Here is a 21,418-nt window from a genome sequence, read left to right as displayed (position 1 = left end):
AGGTGAGAAAATTGCTATGCTCCAAGGGATGTCCCGAGATGAAAAAATACACAGAAAAGCTTGGAAACTCTTTTATTTTGTAGCCTGCAAGGTAAAGAAAACAAGCATACCCAACAACATGGTGCAGGAAGACAAGAAAATATTGTGATCTGTTTCATAAACAAAGTCAACATATACAGTTAGAAATGGACTTCACATGACAGTATTCACAAATTGGATTTTTTTTTAATGAAAACTCCCTTTGATTGCTTTGCTGGGGCCCTTACAGACTTAAATATATTTACAGTAACTGAGAAATGGACACATATTTGGACTTTATTACCGCTTCAAAGGTAGGGAGCACTTTTTTTCGTCTGTCTTGTTTAACATGTTGGTAAATCAGAATTAATTATTCTTTGGTGCTCATGGTTTCTGTAAATTAAACTGAACGATTGAATTTTGGCCACAAACCGAGCTCACAATATGTAGCATGCCCATATTGACAAATGTTAAAACATTTAATGTTATGTTTTGATGTGGGATGCGGAACAGCTTAGAACTACGTTAGCTCAGGTTGATGGTGATCTGATGGGTGTCAAGAGGTTTTGATATTCTGAAAGCCAATACTTCATCTGAAATCAGATAAAGACCCACTGACTGGACCCTGTCTTGTTATTTTATGTCTTTCATTCAAAACTTGAGGGATACATAACGTTAGAGGGAGGGAAAGTGGGGCTGAGTAGGACCAGAGTGCCGCCAACAACTGCTAGCTTGTTCTCAGCTAGCTTGTTCTCATGCTTGTAAAAGCTTCAAAGTTGTTTTTATTGTCTGATTTTTATTGTCTTTTGTGAAAACCAACAATTTGTTTATCTAGAATCAAACAAAAGCCCAAAATGGCCAAAAATCGATATGTTCACAAAAATCCACATTTATCTCGAAATGGGCCATTGTGACATCCAACTGATTTTGATAGAGCATGCAACATATGTTTATTACCCCCAAACACTATGAATGGTTCTCGTAATCCAACCTCCAAAAGCAATTTTTTTTCCTAAACTTAAATCATAGGCTGCAGTGTTGGCAAACAGTCAAAAAATAGCTTGTGAAGATACTTTTCCCAGTTTGTATTGACTTTTTTCCTTGTCCTGTTCATTAATTTTGTTAAACACATCGTATCTAATACAACTGCATAGTGTGTTTTCATTTTTTTTTAAACCACAGAATCTTTGGAGTATTTGTTTCGTAGAGGACAGTAAACCATTAACTTAGCCTACCTAAATTTTCTATTTTGCCCGTCTATGAGATAAGAGGTTTGTCACGATTTTATGGCAAATATGACTCAAAATGTTGTCAGTTCTTGTTTGTGAAGCTCAGTTTTTATTTTGTTAGTGTCTTTTATTCATTAAAAAAAAATCTCACTCAGGGAACCCCCAAAGACACAAAGCAATGCCTAATGGGTAGGGCTGGCTCTGCAAATGCTAAGACTCTTTCCCTCTGGACAAAAAATCCACCCACTAACACCTGGCTTTTGTCTGTTGTGGGAAAGGTTGCAATCAATATTAATTTGTGGGACAAGTGACTCTGCAGTAGCCTATTTATCACCTCTAGTTTTGGTGGAAAAAGGACAAAAGTGATGTCTAGTATGTGGGATTCAGTGGCATCTAGTGGTCAGGTTGCAACACTGCCACCAACTGAAACTCCGCCCTTGTGCCAAGCATGTGGAGAACTACCATAGCCAAGGCAAAAACAAGAAACACAAATGGCCCTGTCCAGAGCCAGTGCTTTATTTGTCTGTTCTAGGCTACTGTAGAAACAACATGGCGGACTCTGAAGAAGAGGACCCGCTCTATAGGTAGATATAAATGGCTCATTTAAAGGTAACGAAAACACAATCATTCCTAGTTTCAGATTATTATCAACTAATGAAAACAAAGTTATGAATATTAGCCCTCTATATCCTACACACTGGACCTTTAAAATAAATGACAGGCCCCTGCCTCCAAAATAAGAGCCACCTTGGAGATGTAGGCCAGGCAGCCCAATTTAGGTGTTCAGATTTACCTCTCTTTCTTTGACAACTGGACGTCCACACGTGAATTATTTAGCAAACTTTGCTATTAAAATTTCCTGTGATCTTTCCGTTCCGTTACCTTCCCTGTGGCTGTCCCCGGCATCAGCCGTGTGTTTTTGTTTACGTGTGTTGTAAACACTCCTGTATTGTTATTGTGTATTGTGTTGTTCTGGTCTTTGGCTCCGTTAGCCACATCCTTGGAGACCAGGCATTTCCCCCATGTATGAGATGAAAGACAGAGCAAAATGCCCCTCATTTGGTCCCAGTTGGTTAAGCGTGTTCTGATCACTGCCAAGGTCTGGATGAACATAAGCCACACAAAGGACCGTGCCTTCCAACCACACGAGCTCACAATAAAAAAAAAAGGGGGATTTGCCTCAGTTAGACGTCTTATACGCCAACCCCCAAAGGAGAGACGTGTTGGTGGTGTCGCTGAGGACGTGTCTAACAAACAACAGTGTCAACTACTTCTGAATTGATCCTAGAGTTCAAAGCTTTTCATCCCTCAAAGTTGTAATTAATTTGGGGCAAACAGTCAAAGTTAATAACTGTTTTCCACCATTTATCCACAATGGAAAGATAATAGAGATGTAACCACAGAAGCAAAGGTGAAGGGTTTAAGGTCAAACCTACAACACTGACCTCAAGAGGTTGTAATTTCACTTAAAGCGACCCAATATATTGATCCATATACTCTCCAGTTACCATGTCATGTGTCATGTGGGTGTGTTGTACATCAGTGTTTAATGACACAACACAGGTCAGAGGAGCTTTAAAAGCCTCCCTCTTGGTACTTGGTACACCTCCAACAATATGACTTCATCCTGTGATCCTTGCTGCACAGATTCACGCTCATCCACCTCAAAGCCTCTCACCTCATTTTTTATCCTCTGTGAAAGGTGACTCTTTGTATGTGATTGAACTATGTTAATTCATACTTGTGCATAATGGCCCTTTTATCTTCCTGCTTCACGGTGAAAGTTCACTCTTCTGTTGAGTTTGTTGTTAATATATTATGATCTCGCATTGCTTAACATTGCATTATTCTCTCATTTCTAACAATATATACAGTAACTGTGAATTATTGTTCGTGTGAAACTAGTTCATTATGCGGTGATACATAGTATAGTAGCGGGGGGCTCCTGCATTTTCCTCTCAATATTGAAATGGACTCTGTCATATTGTTATTCTGCTCTCTCCTCTCATCTTTCCGCCCATGTTTCACCATCTTCGCAGCCACTTTCTTCTTCTTCTTTCCCCTGTTTTTTTTTTTTTTTTTTTTTTTTTAAATATATATCTGTCAGCTGGCTAAGTATCATGTGTAGTTTAATAGGATGATTTGTTGTTACGGAGTCATCTGTCACCAAAAGCCAAATGATGAAATGAGAGTGTGAGCGGCACTGTCTTGTCTGTAATGAATTATGCAGTGGGTCAGGGGCCTCTGTTTTGGTTACAGTCGACAGCACAAACACGGACCTCAGGTAGTGCACTCATCAGTCCTGCTGTTTCTCACCATATGGAGTCAATGAACTGGGACACCCCCTCCTACACACACACACACACACACACACACACTCATACTTCACATGCACACACTCACATGCGTCTGCAGACACAGTCTCATAGCAATACAGTAGATAGATGGATAAATGTTTTTTATCTTGTCCAAGATAGATTATTGTCCAAGATAGATAGATAGATAGATAGATAGATAGATAGGTAGATATGTTTGCATGTGTTATAATTATACTTAGGCGCATAAGATGTCCCCATCTTATGGTCACAGAGTGAAACTGCTGCCTGAGAAAAAATAAAATGCAAAAAATTAAATTAAATTAAATTTTAAAAAATTAAAAAAAAAAAAAAATCTCTTTAGTGTCCTGAATAAAAATAATAAGAAAACAATAAATAAAATACATAAATTAAAACAAAACTTTGGCTTAAATGGTCAATATTTCTCCTCTTCTCACGTCTTCTCGGGTTTAATTGGATGAAACTATTCCCAGACAAATTGAATTAGATGTTCCCGCCTCTGTACAATTGAGATATCTGTTACAGATGATGTGCCGTATAATGAATGCCTAATTTATGTAATTAGACCATTAAGCATAATCCGAGCATATGTTGTAAATGCCCTGAGGTCTTCTGCCAGGTACTCCCTCTGATGTCACCCAGAAACAGCTAATGGAGCGGTCTGCTGTGCGCGAGGACCATAATCCCGCTGTTTGATCACATAAATAATAATAATAATGCATCCATCAGATTATTATATCGAACACACAGATTATGCTTTTATTCTGTTTTTTCCCCCTCTCTGGTTATACATTCATATTCAAGGGGGGCAGCATGTGAAGATGGCCTTTAAGTAGTGTGGATATCCCGTCATATAGGCTAAATTTGCTCTTGTGAGAGTCCTCTCTGTCTGCTAATTAATTGTCATTCTGCTGAATATTCATACCTTATCATCAGCGCGTCCTTAATTGCACCGTAAAACATCTCAGGGGGCTGAAATCACCACGGACTTAATTAGCAGCCTATTCGTTGGGTTGGAGAGTCACACAGTTTTTTGCAGCAGACAACAAACTCTTACCTGCATTTTTTTTTTTTTCTTGAACGTGTGTTTTAGCAGAGGCTAGGGAAAGGGAACAAATCCCCCTTTTTAAAAAAAAAAAATCTACAGGCCTGCTCGTCATAATCTGCGTGACGACAATTGGAAATTGCGTAATTTGCACTCATAATTCACCGGGATTATAAATGTTTGTCTTAAAAATGCGAATTTGTTCACCTCTAGCGATGATTTGTCTATTTATGGGTTGATTAGTGGCCTAAACACACATTGCCTGCAGTCAGAGATTCATGGATACACACAGCAACCTGCGTGTTCTGAGAAACCTGGAAAGGTAAAATAAATAAGACAAAAATAAACCTTAATTTTAGTGTTTAAAAAATTGAAATAAATGTGTTAGAAATGTTTAATCTTAAAAATAAGTTATAACCATTTTTTTAATGATGTTTCCTTGAATAAATGTTTTCCTGTGTAATCAGCACCAGCTTTAAATTTCTCTTAATCGTTCCCTGAAAGGCAGATTTCTTTTTCTTCCCTCCTCTCTCTGCAGGTCTGGGTGGCAGCATATCTCAACTCGATTCAGTGTGACAATATTGTTTGGCTATCATTCGCTGCTTTAGGATGAATGGCATCGATCCTCTTTTAACAACATTTGTTTCCTATTGTGTTCGGGGGGCGCAGCAGAGGAGGGCAGACGTGTGAAAGTGGCTGTTTGATTCTCTTTTTCATCCCCATGACCTCAGCTTTTGTGTCTCGTCACCCTGGGAATGTCACGCCTCACTACTCTACTTTAAGATGTTTCAGAAAGTGCCCTTTGTTTTCAGTCCCTTTTTTTTTTTTGAAAGCTCACACAAAATTGTTCTTGGGTTCCCCCCCTCTCCTGCTATAAAGGATACTTCAGGCTGAGGCACGGTTCACAAGTGCAATGCAATTTGGCTTATCCCAACCTTTGTTCGGGTTTCTACAAATGACCAAACATAGTGCAGACTTGATCTACTGCTGCTTGAACTTAGGAGTTTGGGAGCAGCTAAAAACCCTATTCAGATTCAGAGTCATGGTGGTATTTTCAGTGTGTGCATTCGACGGGGACAAAAGGTCTACCAATATCCCATAACCCTGAAGCTCAAAAAGCCACAGCGTCTGTGTGAGAGAGGAGAGGAGAGAAGGGAAAAAAACTCGTACTGCTCCTCTGTGGCTCGGCTGGTTAATGCGAGTGTTGCAGGTTAACTTGCAAAGCACTAACTTGGCGTGGCAGCAAGTTTGCAGTGCAAACATGAACAAATAAAAGTGACAAAGATTAACCATTTCAAGAGGAAAATCATGCGTAAAAATTCACTAGTCCTCTGTGTGGCGTTCAAAGGATTTGCTGCATGCCTCTGTGTTTGCACTGCGATTTTAATAGCTCACAATCACATTTTACAATAAGAATTTTTGCATGCAACAAAATCAGTGTGGCCGGACATATTAATTTAAGTGGGAGCCAATAATATATATTTTTTAAACAAATGATTGAGTGAATAGGCTGGGTGTCAGAAGATGTTTGGCACTTGGCAGTGTGTTGTCATTATCCGCGCTGTTTGAGATGGGTGGACAGAGCCACTTCCTTTTGGACAAAACCTTTTCAGCTGAACATTAATGGGAAATGACAGGTGTTAAAAGCCACTCTGCGGGAAAAAAATAATGCAACTGCACGCTGGAAGTTTCACAAAAAATAGACTTTTTCCAATTTTTACTTTTATTTTCTAGAATAATATGGCATCACCTAATGTGAAATATAAAATTATGGAATGTTATAGCACATTTACTACAATTAAACAACATCCTTTTCCCAATTTCGTGCACTGATTCCTGGTTTTAGATTGTTAAACAGTGCTTATACAGCAGGGAGGACGCTCCTCTTCAGCCTGCTCCTGGTTTCTGGGTGAAAACAGCTCGGTGTCCCCCGCAATGCGATTCTTTTCGTAATCCGTCAGACCGGTGATGGGGTGCATTGTGGATTTATGGGGGGAAATTAGCATAAATTATGAGCAAATCTGCGTGTGCGCGTGTGTGGTCCCTGGCATTGCAAACCCTCCAAGCGGAAAGGTGGCCCTGGCCAAAAGCTTGAATAGCAATAGCTCAAAATAGGCTTCCCATTTGGTTTTCACATTCATATAATTGACTTATGGATATTTTATACAGTTTTCACCACACCATCCTCAAGGGTTTATTTGCATTTCTGAAGTACTTTGGAATCTTCTTTACATAAACACAATGGACCTGATTGCCTCATGAAGTTTGAGTTTGAACAGCGTTTGTTTGCATTGTGTTGATGTTTTCATATCGTCTACTTCCTCTGCGCAGCTCTGGGCGAAATTAGCTGAGAAAAACTAATAGTCGGCTCATCAACAAACTTGCTCGTGGCGAATTATTTTGTGTGGCATTTTTTTTTCCCGTAAACAATATTAGGCTGTAATTAGGAGGAAAAGCAAAATGCATGTTCGAAAAGAAATCTGTAATTTCAGTTTTCATTCAAATCCACATGAAAAGGTTTGCATGACATGCGTGCGTAAAACACTTTATGGAAAACTGAAATGCGCAAACAGGAATATTGTAATATATACATCCTAAAATATAATATGATACACATCTGCCTTAAAAGAAGAACGCAAAGGGAAAGGCAAATTTATGACAAAATATAATTAAATCACAGTATGTCGGATAATTTTCATACCCGTCCACATTTCATACACACTTGTGAGTTTTAACTGTAAAGTCCGCTGAAGAAGTATTAGCGCATACCTTCACACACTGAGTGCCATCGCAGTTCAATTCCGGTTGCCGAGCCTTTTCACCCCTTTTTCTGTCTTCAAATGGAAATGATTTCCATTGGCCCAAGGTGTCCATGTAAATAGGTGTAAATGAAACCAGATTATGCCTTCCTCCCAGCCCCCTCCTCCCATGGCAATTGTCATGTGATAGCAAAGAGGTGGCACATTAATGGAGCGCCTCTACAGGGGTCTTTTCTGCTCATGTCACTACATAAAACTATCAGATGGTTAGAGGAAGGCCATGGAGGCATCTACTTAGCTCGTCTTATCAAGGACGCCAAATGAAGTCTATTCAGCTCTGCTAGCGGGACAAGCTGACTTACTTTGCGAGAAAGACTTACAGCAGCCGTCACTCCATAAATGTGCACCGTCCGCCCGCCTGCACACCGCAGAGGCGCAAGACCTGGCCGTTTTACGCGCAACGCAACTCCAGCACTGCCGGTGCTGAAACTTTCCTCGGCGGTTGTTTTCATGAAGAGCGGCAAACCTTCGCCAAGGAATTAAGGGAGACTACTTTTTTATTGCTTTTCTGAAAATATCGAGGATGCCTCGCCCAGGGAGAAACACGTACAGCGACCAGAAGCCACCTTACTCCTACATCTCCCTCACTGCCATGGCGATCCAGAGCTGCCCAGAGAAGATGCTGCCTCTCAGTGAAATTTACAAGTTCATCATGGATAGATTCCCTTATTATAGAGAAAACACCCAGCGGTGGCAGAACTCCCTGCGACACAACCTGTCCTTCAACGACTGTTTCATTAAGATCCCCCGGCGCCCAGATCAGCCAGGTAAGGGCAGTTTCTGGGCTCTGCACCCCAGCTGCGGGGACATGTTTGAGAATGGAAGTTTCTTGAGGCGCCGCAAAAGGTTCAAAGTGTTGACTTCATCCGATCATTTGGCCCCGAGTAAGCAGTCGGATGCTGCCCATTACCTCCAGCAGCAAGCCAAACTGAGACTGAGCGCCCTGGCAGCCACTGGCACACACCTTCCCCAAATGTCAACGTACAACCTCGGAGTGTCTCAGTCCTCAACTTTTAAGCATCCTTTCGCCATCGAGAACATCATCGCCAGAGAGTACAAGGTCCCGGGGAGCCTGGCGTTCTCCACCATGCAGTCCATGTCTGCCGGGTACCCGCTCCACAACCAGCTGACGACAGCCTGGCCCCACATGTACAACACCAGCGTGATTGACACGGCGGCGCCAATCTCCATGGCAAGCAGCGACTACAGTGCCTATGGCGTGCCCCTCAAGTCCCTGTGTCACGGGGGACAGTCGTTACCGGCTATTCCTGTGCCAATCAAGCCCACCCCGACCTCCATGGCCGGTTTCTCGGCGTTACCTCCACACATCCCCGCGTTTCTATCAAACTCTCCGCAGTCTCTGAGCCCGACGTCCCCACAGACAGCGACGAGCCAAAGCAGCCCAGCAACCCCGAGCGAGACTCTGACGAGCCCGTCCACACTGCAGTCTGTGGCTGTGCACTGACCGGCTGAACTCTCCCCATGAGAACGAACTGCTGGCCCCTTTACCAATCCCAAAGTTTATATTTTCTGTCGTCGGAAACTATCAAGGCGAGTTGCAGTTGCATATCGAATTATTTGTGTATGTGTTGAATGTGTCGCTTTAAAATTGTGTCATAGAAGTCCAGCACAGAATCGCACAGCGAAGTATTGCTCTTGAAAATATAAATTATTTGATAGTTCTATTTTTCAGTTTATTGTGAAATATGAGTGTTGAAATTTGGAGCCACTGATGGGGATCCGGGGGGACACCATTTGTTTTTGGCACCATCGACTCTGATTTGAAATGCTTGCAAAATTCCCGTGGCAGTTTTTCCTTTTTCCTCCAGTTTTTATCAAATAGCAAAACTTTTGCACCGTTTCTGTGTGACCACTGTAATGTCAATGAAATTGCGAGGCAATGGCTCTGTGTTTATGTTTGCTTTTTTAAAAATACTGGAATGATGGATAAGGGTATACCAAATAGGACTAGGAATTAGATTTGTTCTTACCATCCCTGTACAAAAAAAAAGACAAGCAAAACGAGTCAAATCTTTTTCAAAAAATGGAAAGTAGTATTGTGAGACGTCCTCAAAATGCAAGATGTGAATATTGCAAATAACTGATACTGAAATGTTGTAAAATGCACTTTTTAGTTTTATGTTTTTAGATATCTATTTTCCAGAAAAATGTTCTGTGAAGCATTTAATTTAAAAGGCTGTGGTGACCATGTGTATCAGATGCTGTAAATTTGTATTTTTGTTTCTTTTTTTTTTTAGGGTAAAAGCATGCATTTTTAAAAATTTGTGTTGGTACTGTTGTTGTTATTGTTGTTGTTTTGTTTTGTTAATTTTTTTTTTGCAAGCATGCGTGCTTTTGAAAAGTGTGCAAACAGTCTGCAATGAATTGGAACAAAAAAATGGTCATCGAAATATTTTCTCATTAAAAGTGAAGTAAACAATCAAAAATGTTTCTGAAGATTTAATCAAAGACAGTGCCACATCATTATTATTATTATTATTATTATTATTATGTCTCAGATAGGCAGATTTTTTTCGGAAATAATTTCAAATTTTCGCACAATGATAATAATAATAATAATAATAATAATAATAATGATAACACTTTGGTTTGTCTTGTATCCGGACCTGTATGATTCCAGAGTGTGAGAGTGGCAGAGCAGCAGTGGGGAGAGAAATGAATCGTGCAGTCGATTAGGATGCATGGAGTTGCGATGCCATGGTCACAGCGCAGACAACTGGGCTCATTCATCAAGCTGTAGGCTAAACACAATTAAGCCCAACAATAAACATTTAGAAAAGCTGCACACAGTGTCCGAATTAATGTCAATGTGCATATTTTCGTCTTCAAATGTCACAGAGGGCAATTAAACAAGTGTCATGTTTTTTTTTCTCGACTGTTTCCACCTATTTCCTTCCCTATCTGTAGGAACTTAATTCAACAGGTTTTTATAAATACAGGCGGATAAATATCTCCAAAATGCAAATGACATTATTTTATTCTTTTATTCGTTTCCAGAATTAAAAAAGAAAAAAATAACGCGCTCTCTCTGCCTCCCTCCTATAGAAAGCTGCAGCCCATTTCGGGGTATTAAACAAATACATTAGAATTCCGTCACTTTATGCAATCGAGTAGATCAAATAAAGGGTCTCGGGCCACTTCATTCTCCCTCATTCACTTGAATTGAAAGTGCAAAGAATAGCAAACTTAGACTGGGCCACCAATGTAGATTTAGCCTTTTTTCAGCGAGACAAAAAGACTGATTTTTCACAAACACATTGCTGACTGGGGAACTAGGAAACGAGCTGCAAGACCCTTTTGGAATTTAAATCCACCCCTCCCCCATGGACTGTTTGGACAACAGTGTTAGTTTTTTTTTCTTCCTCTTCATCTTCTTCTTCTTCTCCCCACTTTGTGCATTTGTGTGTGTAACATTAATTCTGACTCTGGATGATTAAATGTATTGAATCTTCAACTGGCAGATTACAAGCTTTAATTTTAATTCACCTTTTTCTCTCCCTTAAACCTCATTAACAAACACACATTTTCCACTGAGCAGATTAAAGCAGTGAAATCCAGCATCTGAAAAGGAAACCTGTAACAGTATATATTTACAACACATTTATACTTGTGCAATTTTTTTTGTATTCATTGGTCTCATTTTGGTATGTATTGCACTGTTATAAATAAAAATGTTAATGTAAAAAATATAGATGGATGTCTGAAAAGAGCTTTTGTGAATTCCTTGTAAAGTCATCCAAGAATGTGAAATCTATAAATAACCAAAAAGTTTTCATTTAAATAGAAATGCAATATCTAAACTGCAACATCCTGTCATCCTTTAATTATGTTTTAAGACACAATGCACACAAGCTTACAGAAATGCTGCACAGAAAGGGTGTTGTTTTGCTGCTGGCACTCGGTTTCATCACTAATAAATAAACACCTTCAGCTTTTCCTGTACAAAACATTTAAATGAGCAAATAAACTGAGCTCCTAAGAGAGAACGTGAAGCTGCAGGTAACAGGTGGGACACAGAGGGAACACATGTTAGACCACCTTGCCAGGACACTCATGTGACACCTGACCGTCATGTGATTTAAATAATAGTGTTGCTTTTTTTCCCTGAATAAAACCCTTAAACAATGTTTCTGACACTTACAGTTTTATTATTTGCATATATGGTCCTTGAGTTTTTCCTCTCCTTCCATAATGCAAATCTGCCCTTGCCATTTCCATCCATCACACACATGATATTCTCCATATTTCCAGCAGCATCTGCATGAACTCCGTTGTATAACCCAAGTCTGCATTGTCCTTGTTCCCTCAACTATGTTCCACTTAGACAAAGAAGAAGGTCATCTCAGGCAGGGGGATGAAATATAGACCACATGCAAAACCCCAATGTTGTAGTTTAATTAAAATAATTCATTAAAGTGGAGGCCCAAGGTAATTAGCATGTATAATTTATGATTTGCTTAATGCATGCAGGCAGTGGCCTCCGCAATAAACTCAACTTAACCTCAAGTAGGGGAAGTGATACGGACAGGGTGCTGTTATTTACTATGTGTTTATTGTTTGGATATTTGTCAAGAGGAAGCAAGTGTTTCATAAAAACCCGTGGCCGTTATCTGGCTCCCACTGCACACAAACAACTTATTTGTTTATGAGTTTATCTTGTGGATTTATGCTCACTCAGAAGAGGAGCTGTCAGATTTGTTGTGAGGGAGAGATATTGGGAATTGCCCTCACCTTTCTTTCTTTCTTTCTTTTAAAATTTTGGCATATATGTTCACAGTTATCCTGCTGGTCACTAGTGTTGAAAAACAGTTTACGCTGGCTCCTCTTTGAGCTGACAGAATGAGGACATGGACAAGGTAGCTGTGCTCCTCTCCCACAGCAGACAAGACTGTCAGCGCTGACTTTTAGAGGAAGCAAAATAATCAGTGATAGACAAAACTTGCATTAATTATGCTCGGCAAATGTGTCAATCCTTGACAAGGCTTTTGACATTTTGAAACATGGCTAGTGGCTATATTTTATTATTTCTCGCAAGTACGTGTAGTTTTTTATAAAGACAACAAAGGAAAACAAATATTTTCAGACGGAGCTGTGGACCATGGTAAACAGATTTATTTTAGTGGTAAATAGAGTAGCGTGCTCTCCTGATGGCTGTGAGAGGAGAAATACATATTTTCAGACACCTTTGCCTAAGATACTATCCTATTTAAACCTGTATACAAATTCTACACATTATGCTTTAGTAAACTGTATAATTTATAAGATTTTTCTGTTTTATTTTACACCACAAAAAAGGCACAGTGCGGGAATAGCACTCCACAAGTGATCTCCTCACGGTGCACATCATCATTATGAGACTATATGGTTAAATCATCAGTCATAATGTGTGACTCCCAGGTTAAATACATTACATGGCTGTGTCAGAGGGCAAAGGGCAGGTATAGTGGGCAGCTGCAGGGAGAGGCAAGGGGGATGCAGCAGCAGCAGCAGCATTCAAGGCTGGCTCAGCCAAACACCCATGTGTGCATGAAATTAGAGTGTCAACATCTGATTCATGCTGCTGGGTGGTGACTGTGAAACAAATTATGTCAGCGGGTGGCAGCGGCGAAATTCCACTGAGCTGCAGCAGCAGACAGTGGCTGCGTGGAAGTTACAGCAGGCCGTAGATTCTGTTTTATACACTGTGATGAAAGTTTTTTAATGCCGTAAAGTTAAAGTCGTGAAATCGTGGAGAAAAAAAAGGAGTGGAAATATATTTTCAAGAATTTTCTTGAGCTGCAGAGAGTGAAATTTAAATTCTCTAATGGAGGTGGGTGCCATAAAGAAGATCTACTGGTTCCAGGAAATGGGGTGATAATTGATATTCAAGATAAGGATGTGTATTGTCACAGACAGGGTGTGAGGTGCAAATGAAAGAGTTCCTGCTCTGACTACTGTCAGCAGCAAAACAAGTTTTTTACAGATAAACATTTCACACGTAAGGGACCATGAAATTCTTAAAAATGTAATTTTAAGTGGAAATACATTTTGCAAACAGAAATCCCTCCTCTGCTGCTCTTGATGTGTCCTCCTTCTTTCCTTCTCTCAACTGTTTCTGTGGTGTTTTCCCAACCTGAGCAGAGTGTTTTTGGATAGCGAGCACCATATGTTGTACAGATTGTGAAGCCCTTTGAGGCAAATTTGTGATTTTCAGCTGTATAAATAAAACTAACTTGACCAACAACGTGAAGTGTGGTATTCTTTCGGCTACAGGACGCTGGTTTGACATTGCAGTGACAGTCACTGACATATTTTTCACCCTGTAATATGTGATGCAACACCTTGCTGTCTCCGTACACAGATGGATCTCTTGTTATTGGCTCCTGAGTGTTGGGCGGGTTGAGGCAAGGTGAGACAGACAACCAACAGAAACTCATTCATCAAATTTCAGGCTCCAGCCTTGTCAACCTCAACCTCCATCTGACATCTGACGCACATGTACTCCATTTCATCTTTAAAGTAGGGTCACCAAGTGGTTAAAATCAGTACAGTTTGGGCTGTTTTGCTGTGTCCACAGGGGTGATAGTGTCTAATCCTGTTGTGTTAATTACTGATGAATGTATATTATTCCCCAGTGTTTGATTTGGCATGCCTGTGAAGGGTGTGTTCTGAGAGCAAAGGTGTGTGTGCTCTGTCCCAGCTTGTCTCGTCTTAACAATCTGTTGCACTTTTAGGGTGTTAGATAATTACATTGTATTTTAATAAAGAAAAGTCAGAGTTTGATCAAATGCTTCTTCGTGCAGAGCCTCAGTGTGGGAAGCCAGGCTAAATACAAACAAGCTGCTTTAATGAAGGTACTTAACAGACTTGACACTACAATGTTTTTGCTTCTCGAGTGCTTTAGCTGTTAGGTGTTAGAACTGTAACAGATTCTGTGGATTTTAGCAGCCTGCTATTTCCCCTTTTAAATGTGGGACGAAAAGCTAATTTATCACCTTTCCTTGGGATCTTATCGTACCCTCTCCAGCCATAAACTAACACTTACACAGGACTTCAAAGGTGCGCTAGGTAGCAGAGGTGAGAAAAAGGGCCTACATCCACTTGGGGCCAGTTCCTTCCAGAGATGAGATGGAGCTGATTAGCAGGAGTGTGCAGCGAGCCCCGTGGGGGCAGCAGCTGGAGGAGCGCTCCCCACGGGAGCAGGGAGAGGTGTGAGTTTTGACAGCTCCCGTCTCTCCCCTCTGGATACTGCGAGGTCAGGGCACCCTCAGCGGGCTTGGGCTGTGCACTGGATAGGAAGTCAGCAGTAATTGCCATTCAGCCAGTGGGACAGAAAGAGAGGCAACAATAACCAGCGAAGAACACACAGCCCGTTTCCTCTTTGTCTTGATGTGTTTGAGGAAGGATGCTACCTCCTCTTCTGACGGAACAAAGCCGCAATAAAGTTCTCACAAATACAGTCTTGCAGAAGTTGCAAGAGGAAGGCGCATCATCCTGGGTTCGCTGTGCACTTGGAGCCTCTTCCTACCCCAGCGAAGGCCCAGATGGCTGCTTGTTATTGCATAACAAGGCTGCATTGTTTTGTTAATGTAACTTCATCTGTCTTTGATGTAATCTCATGTTGTCGTGGCCAGTGTGAAAATCCCTATCAAGTGCATGATCCAGCACTACGCTCATTGTGATTGTGATAATCTCCTGCATTGAAATTCCACTTTGTTCCTTTGTTTCTTTGTTAGCGGACACAATGTGAGGTTAATTAGCAGCCACTGGTAACCTCTGCGTTCCTGGATCCTTCATCACAGCTGAAGTGCACTCTTCACTGGGGCTGCTGGCACTGACAAGACCAAACACAAGGCCTTGAGCCAATTGGAAGTAAGCAGAATACAAACGCAGCAGCAACTTAATCCCTTTCAGGCTAACACACGGGCCCTAAAAGTATCAACTGTAATTGTTTTCTTCATGTCATTAATTGCTCTCATCATTGTTTCCTTTCTTGGACTGACAACACACACAGGAGGAAATGACTAAACCAGCGTATGAGGTTGTATTTACAGAAAAGGTTGCAGCGATCGCGTTTGTCAAACATTAAAAGGCTTTAATGTGGTTATTATCTGATTCCAATGTGTCACAGTGTAATTTTCTGTTTCTTGTGTGGTGCACAAGCTAACAGCACACTGCATTTATCTGCAATATTGCCCTTCCGCCACTTCACATCTCCCCATTCCCTGGTGGTCTAATTTATGTTAAGTCACAAACCTCCCCTATGGCTGTTTTGAAACGTTCAGAATGGAGACTGTGTGCTCCAGGTTTATGCCAGCACCACAATCCCCTGTATAATTGTTCTCTATGGGAAAGCACATCTCAGTGAAACCATCTGCAAGTCCATGGGGCAGTTTCCTAAGAATGAGTGGACTTCTTAGGGGGTTCCACTGCAATCCAGTTTCTCTTGTGAAGCAAGTAATTAATTCAAATCTCAGGAAGTCAATAGCTGCCCGGATCAGAGGCACGTAGCACACAGCTGCTGATACCTCCGAACACACTGCTTGTCTTCTCAGGAAGTCGCCAAACAAAAAGGTTACAATGGGCGCACACACCCATACAAGCCTCACATAACACACGGTTTAAACTGTGATTTTTTTTTGTGTACTCTCAACATACGTTTGCACACTTCATTAATCCAAATTGTAGGGATGATAAGAGTCACCAATACTCCTGGGAAATGGGGTTCTTTATGAATGATGTAATGTACTGTCATTAAACATGCTTTCAAGGTTCTGCGGTTCCTCTAGCTACAATTATTTTAGCATGCATTGATTACATTTTTCTTGTTAAGTTAAAAAAATGCCACAGACTATTTTTCCATTATGCAAAAAATTAACATCTTCCCAAATAGTTGATACCATCTTCATATAGAGTTGAGTTTCCCAAAATTGTGCGCAAAGAAGCCCCAATTTGTGTGGCGGTTTTTGTGATGATGCATTGGAAAAGTGGTGTTCTTCTCATTCTCTACTTTTTTTTTGGGTCATTAAATTCATTAGCAAAAGCGCAGAATGATGAAACGTGATGAAAGAGCCAGGGCAGCACTTTAAGAAACATCTCTTGCTTGCTGCATCCATCTTTCTTTTCTGTAAACTGTAAAATAGAGCAGATGGGAAAAATGATTCGTTCTTATAGTTATGCTTTGTGTCACCATGTCTCTGATTCTGGAGTCATTTCAAGAAAACTATGTGAAGGTATGTTTTAAAGCTGAAATCAAACCTCAGTTTCCTCCTCTTGATCTTCGAGCTGTCGAGATCAGCGGGACAGGAAGGCTCGGTGTGTGGGGAGTGAGAGTCTTGATTCGCAGGCTGTAAACTTTCCTCTCCCCTTCTTCTCGAGACGGGGCAGGGCTGGGCTAAATGCCTCGCTGGGCTGCTCCCTACAGCTCATTGTTATCCAGCCCATGGAGGAAGCCACTGCTGTGCTTCCAGCCTGTCTCTGACAACAAGTGTAAATAAGGATCTAAATAACAAACAGAGGAATGCAAGCCTGTGTGTCACAGTGAGCTTCACAGGGCTCTGCTTTAGCTCCACACTGGCCACCTTAATGACTTGGTGAAAGGGAGCGTGCAATGGTCGACTAATTTCTTTTCTCTGGCATCATTAGATGGCACTGTAGTGGACAAATGAAAAGCAGGACCAGTGTGTGTGTGTGAGAGTGTGTGTGTGTCATGGATCACTGGCTGTGGCCTTGTTGTAAAGACCAAAGAAGCTGTAGAAGAACATAAGCACGTTTTTTTTTTTTTTTTTTTTTACATGTGATGGTGTCTTAAATGTCAATTGGGCTGATATATAAATCAAATTTGGTTTTGCAACATAATTCATTCAAACACCTTCTCTTCCAACACTGCAGCATGTCCTTGTGTTGTTTATTCATACCAGTTTGATGATGAACATCTTGTGGAAAATGCCTCAACACAGAATGACTGACACTGTGTCTGGACCCTGCGGCAGTGAATGAATTACAAGTCTTATTTACGATCCACGTGTGAAGTATCTCAAGGAAGCGTATAGTGTAAAGGTCGTGCTGGATACACAGCTTTGTCTTTTGTTTCATTCTTTAATGGAGGACTTGCAAAAGGAGAGTTACGACTTGTGTGTGACACGTCCAAAAAGCTCTCCTTGCTGCCATCAACAGCGCTCAACACCTGAAACTTCGTATGTAGACAGAATCACTGTGAAGTTGCACTAATAACAACAACTTCCTGATGAAAACCTTTTTACTTCTGATGTCATTTTCAGCTGCAACTGTAATTTCTAAAGATATATAGTTCAACACAGTGGTTCATCATGTCTGGTGTTTCTGCTGCGTTTATTTTATGTACTGTGTTGCTTAGCTAGCGTCTTCGATAAACATGATCTTCAACTTGTTCTCACTCCCAGCTCTTTATATACTGCGGCTTTGTCAGTGATCTCAGAGGCACCTGTCGTGGCGGTATGATAGGCACTTGGCACATCAGCTTTAGAGGCAGTGGGCAACAACCCAAGTTGTCAAATACCGTTGCTTTGTCGGTGGACGTGGGCGTCAGACATTGCACCTTCGTGGCAGTATGATATGTGCTGGTTGGCGGCAGTTTTTAATGCCACTGGCAACTACAGTACTGAAGCTCTAGCTTCTTTTTATGCTTAGGCTGTAAGTTGCTCTCTCACCCTGCCATTCACTCCTTGCACATATGCTCACTCAATATCTTAGTCATAGTAGATAGTCATAGTCATCACCTGATTCACAATCAACCAATAGCACAACGACCATCTTCTCTTTCAGCCTATTATCTTACTGCTTCTCATTGTAAATCTGTCACAGTTCTTTCTTGCTGCCATTGTGCGCGCCCTCCACCTCCTCATCACCACCTAGTCTTAATGGATTCATCAGCCTCATCCGCCTCAGCAGTCAGCAGCCTCAGAGTCATCAGCCACCACCACCACCACCACCACCAGTGTTTGGACTCCATGGGATCATTTATCTTGCAGATGTCCCTCTGGTGTCCAAGCGCCAAAGACTTCTGTTAAATCTTAATCAGCACAAATCATCTGTTAATCTTTACAATCATATTCTGTATTAAATATTATCTTTACTTCATTCTTCTGTCTCTCCTGATTGCAATATGAAGAGCAACAAAGTCTGTGTGGGGAGGGTGGGGTCAAACAAACTCAGGACTTCCACCCTTTGTTTTTTTCTAAACCTAACCACATTGCCGTTGTTGCCAAAACCTAAGGAAGTAAATCTAAAAACAAAATGTTTTACCTACCTTGTAAGTTTATTTTGAAAAAGACTCTATGAAACTGTACTTTTCCGGTGAAAACAAAAAAGTTTATTTTTAAAAGACACAATTCATGTAACAACCGTAACTTGACACACAGTCCATGAACGCCCAAAACAAATGATGGAGGATACTTATCACATCATCTTTTTATGTCATGCATGTGTATGTCCACTGACATCATCTTTTTATGTCATGCATGTGTATGTCCACTGACATGGCGGTGGTATTTGATGCGTTGGGATGAGAGCGTGTTGAAATCTACCAGCACAAAAGCGAGACAGTGTGGACCAGGGCTACAGGAAATCTTATTTTACCCACCTAACAAAATCAGTATCAGTTTAAGTGTACACTATATTTAAAATATTTTCCCCTCTTTACCTTACACACTAACCAATCGTGGCAGTGGTAGACCAGCACCTCTGGTGTTCTGTGAAGTAAAATTATTGCTTTTGTCAATAGTTTCCGGTGGCTTTGAAAAGAACATAGATAACAGTTTCAGTTCCCTGTCGGAAAGTGCTGTCTGGCAGTGTACAACCCGGTCTTACTCCGAAGTCACTGAAATCCGACGCTTGAACCGTGACTTGCGGTGTCAGACACCGATAAAAAAAGACATCCTTTAACGTTGGCATGATACGCTGCCAGTCAGTGTTACACTTTAATGGCACCCAGTGGTGTCAGGGGGAAACGTGGCAGGACAAGAATTAAAGTTAAGACGGCAAAAGACCAAGTGGTGTGGATGGGTCAAACAAACAGCAACTTTCACCCAGGGAGAGTGGTGTTTGTGTCCTGTAGGACTATAGAGCCAAACCCTGTTCTTTTTTCCTAAACCTAACCATGTGTTTTGTTGTTGAAGGAAAAAAGATGTCAATTTGCGCTGTTGTACAGACGTAGTGCATTTATTTTGAAAGAGACTATATGTAAAGGTTAAATTTCCTGTGAAAACGGAAGTGTATTTTGAAAGAACGCAGTGCATTTAACAGGCAGAACTTGACAAAGTGTCCTAGAATGTCAACAACCAACGCACCCAGGGTACCTTGCATGTCGTGTGTGGAAGGGAAGTCCATGACCAAATGTCGGTATGTGACGAGGTTGGAGTGAGAATGTGTTGCAAGGTAAAGTGGTGAAAATACTCTTAATAGGCTATAGACTACATTTTAATTTTTTTGTGGGTTTTATTTTAGGGGTCTAAAAACTAACTAAATGAGACATGTTTGCGCAACGTCATTTCAATTTAAAGGGACATTGTGTAACATTTTCAGTTGTTTATTGGCAAAAATTGATGTCTGCATTCATAAATATGTCATCACTGGTGTACTATTACCTCCACCAATAATCTGACTGAATTTCGGATTTGTTTGTACATTGTGCGGGTAAGTCGTCTGTGGGGTTCCATTACGTTTCGCTATCTTGAGAATACACCCACCAGCAAGGGACATACAGCACCGTCTTCAGCGTTTTCGTTGAGAGCCAGGCCAGCACTGCGTGACTGAGGAGCTGAAGGAGAGGAGCAAGAGGCGCTTCGCTACTACCCTGGCAAATTTGAAACAAAGTCCCACTCTTTGAGCATAATGCAGGATCATGCATATGCAGCATCACGGGAGACAGAATCCTTGTCGCCAAGAAAGCGCAAAAGGGAATAGAAAAGGCAGCGTGACCAGCGAATTAAAAAAAATGAAGGCCCACATCGGGGTAGCCTTTCCCAGGTAGAGAGAGCTGCTGAGGGAGAATGGTAATGCAATCACAGGCCAGCGCTAACAGCGGCGCAGTGATGTGAGAAGAGGGATGAGGCTGTTAGCGACTGGCCGCTAATAGCGGCTAACAGCGGCGCAGTGATGCGAGGAGAGGGATGAGGCTGTTAGCAACTGGCCGCTAACAACGGTTAACAGTCAACAGCGACGCTGGCCTGTGATTGCATTACCATTCTCCCTCAGCAGCTCTCTCTACCTGGGAAAGGCTACCCTGATGTGGGCCTTCATTTTTTTTTAATTCGGTCGCTAACAGCCTCATCCCTCTCCTCGCATCACTGTGCCGCTGTTAGCCGCTATTAGCGGCCAGTCGCTAACATCCTCATCCCTCTCCTCGCATCACTGCACCGCTGTTAGCCGCTGTTAGCGCTGGCCTGTGATTGTATTACCTTTCTCCTTCAGCAGCTCTCTCCACCTGGGAAAGGCAACCCCAATGCTGACCCTTGTTTTTTTAATTTGCCGGTCACGCTGCCTTTTTGATTCCCTTTTGCACTTTCTTGGCGACGAGGATTCCGTCTCCCGTGATGCTGCATAATACATGATCCTGCATTATGCTCAAAGAGTGGGACTTTGTTATGCGGCAGTAGTGCCGCTGGCCACTAACAGCTGTTAGCGGCGCAGTAATGCGAGGAGAGGGATGAGGTGTGTGAGGTTGAGCCACTTGTTAGTTGTCAAAAGACAAGACGTGATCGGTTTGTTTGCGTTGTAAACACAGCCAGCATGGTGAGGAGGGGGTTTGTCAACTCGCGTCGCGTGTGTCTTTGTAGGAGCCTGAATGAATACTCTATGTAGTATCAGATGACATGGTTTCATCAGTGTTATCATAGCTTTTTGGTACACAGCGGCTACAGTTGTTGCAATACGTGTTTGAAACAGTGAGGCGCTAGAGTGCGCCATCTGTTTGAATGCAATATATGATTTCAG

The 21,418-nt window shown here is 41.6% G+C and overlaps 1 protein-coding gene and 1 long non-coding RNA gene across 2 annotated transcripts in view; both read left to right on the top strand.

Annotated features, from left to right (window-relative positions):
- Positions 1-21,418, top strand: part of LOC125887406 (uncharacterized) — a 65,506-nt gene that overhangs the window by 30,917 nt on the left and 13,171 nt on the right. The window lies entirely within an intron of this gene.
- On the top strand, positions 7,515-9,711 carry foxb1a (forkhead box B1a). The gene has a single exon (XM_049574175.1). The coding sequence runs from the start codon at positions 7,971-7,973 to the stop codon at positions 8,910-8,912; it is 942 nt and encodes a 313-aa protein (XP_049430132.1). The 5' UTR covers positions 7,515-7,970; the 3' UTR covers positions 8,913-9,711.

This window comes from Epinephelus fuscoguttatus, linkage group LG4, assembly GCF_011397635.1.
Source record: "Epinephelus fuscoguttatus linkage group LG4, E.fuscoguttatus.final_Chr_v1".
Taxonomy (NCBI): Eukaryota; Metazoa; Chordata; class Actinopteri; order Perciformes; family Serranidae; genus Epinephelus; species Epinephelus fuscoguttatus.
This window is presented reverse-complemented; position numbering and strand designations above follow the sequence as displayed.

What these genes read in the sequence shown, in the direction of transcription:
- foxb1a (XM_049574175.1), top strand. Translation starts at nt 7,971, where the DNA reads ATGCCTCGCCCAGGGAGAAACACGTACAGCGACCAGAAGCCACCTTAC.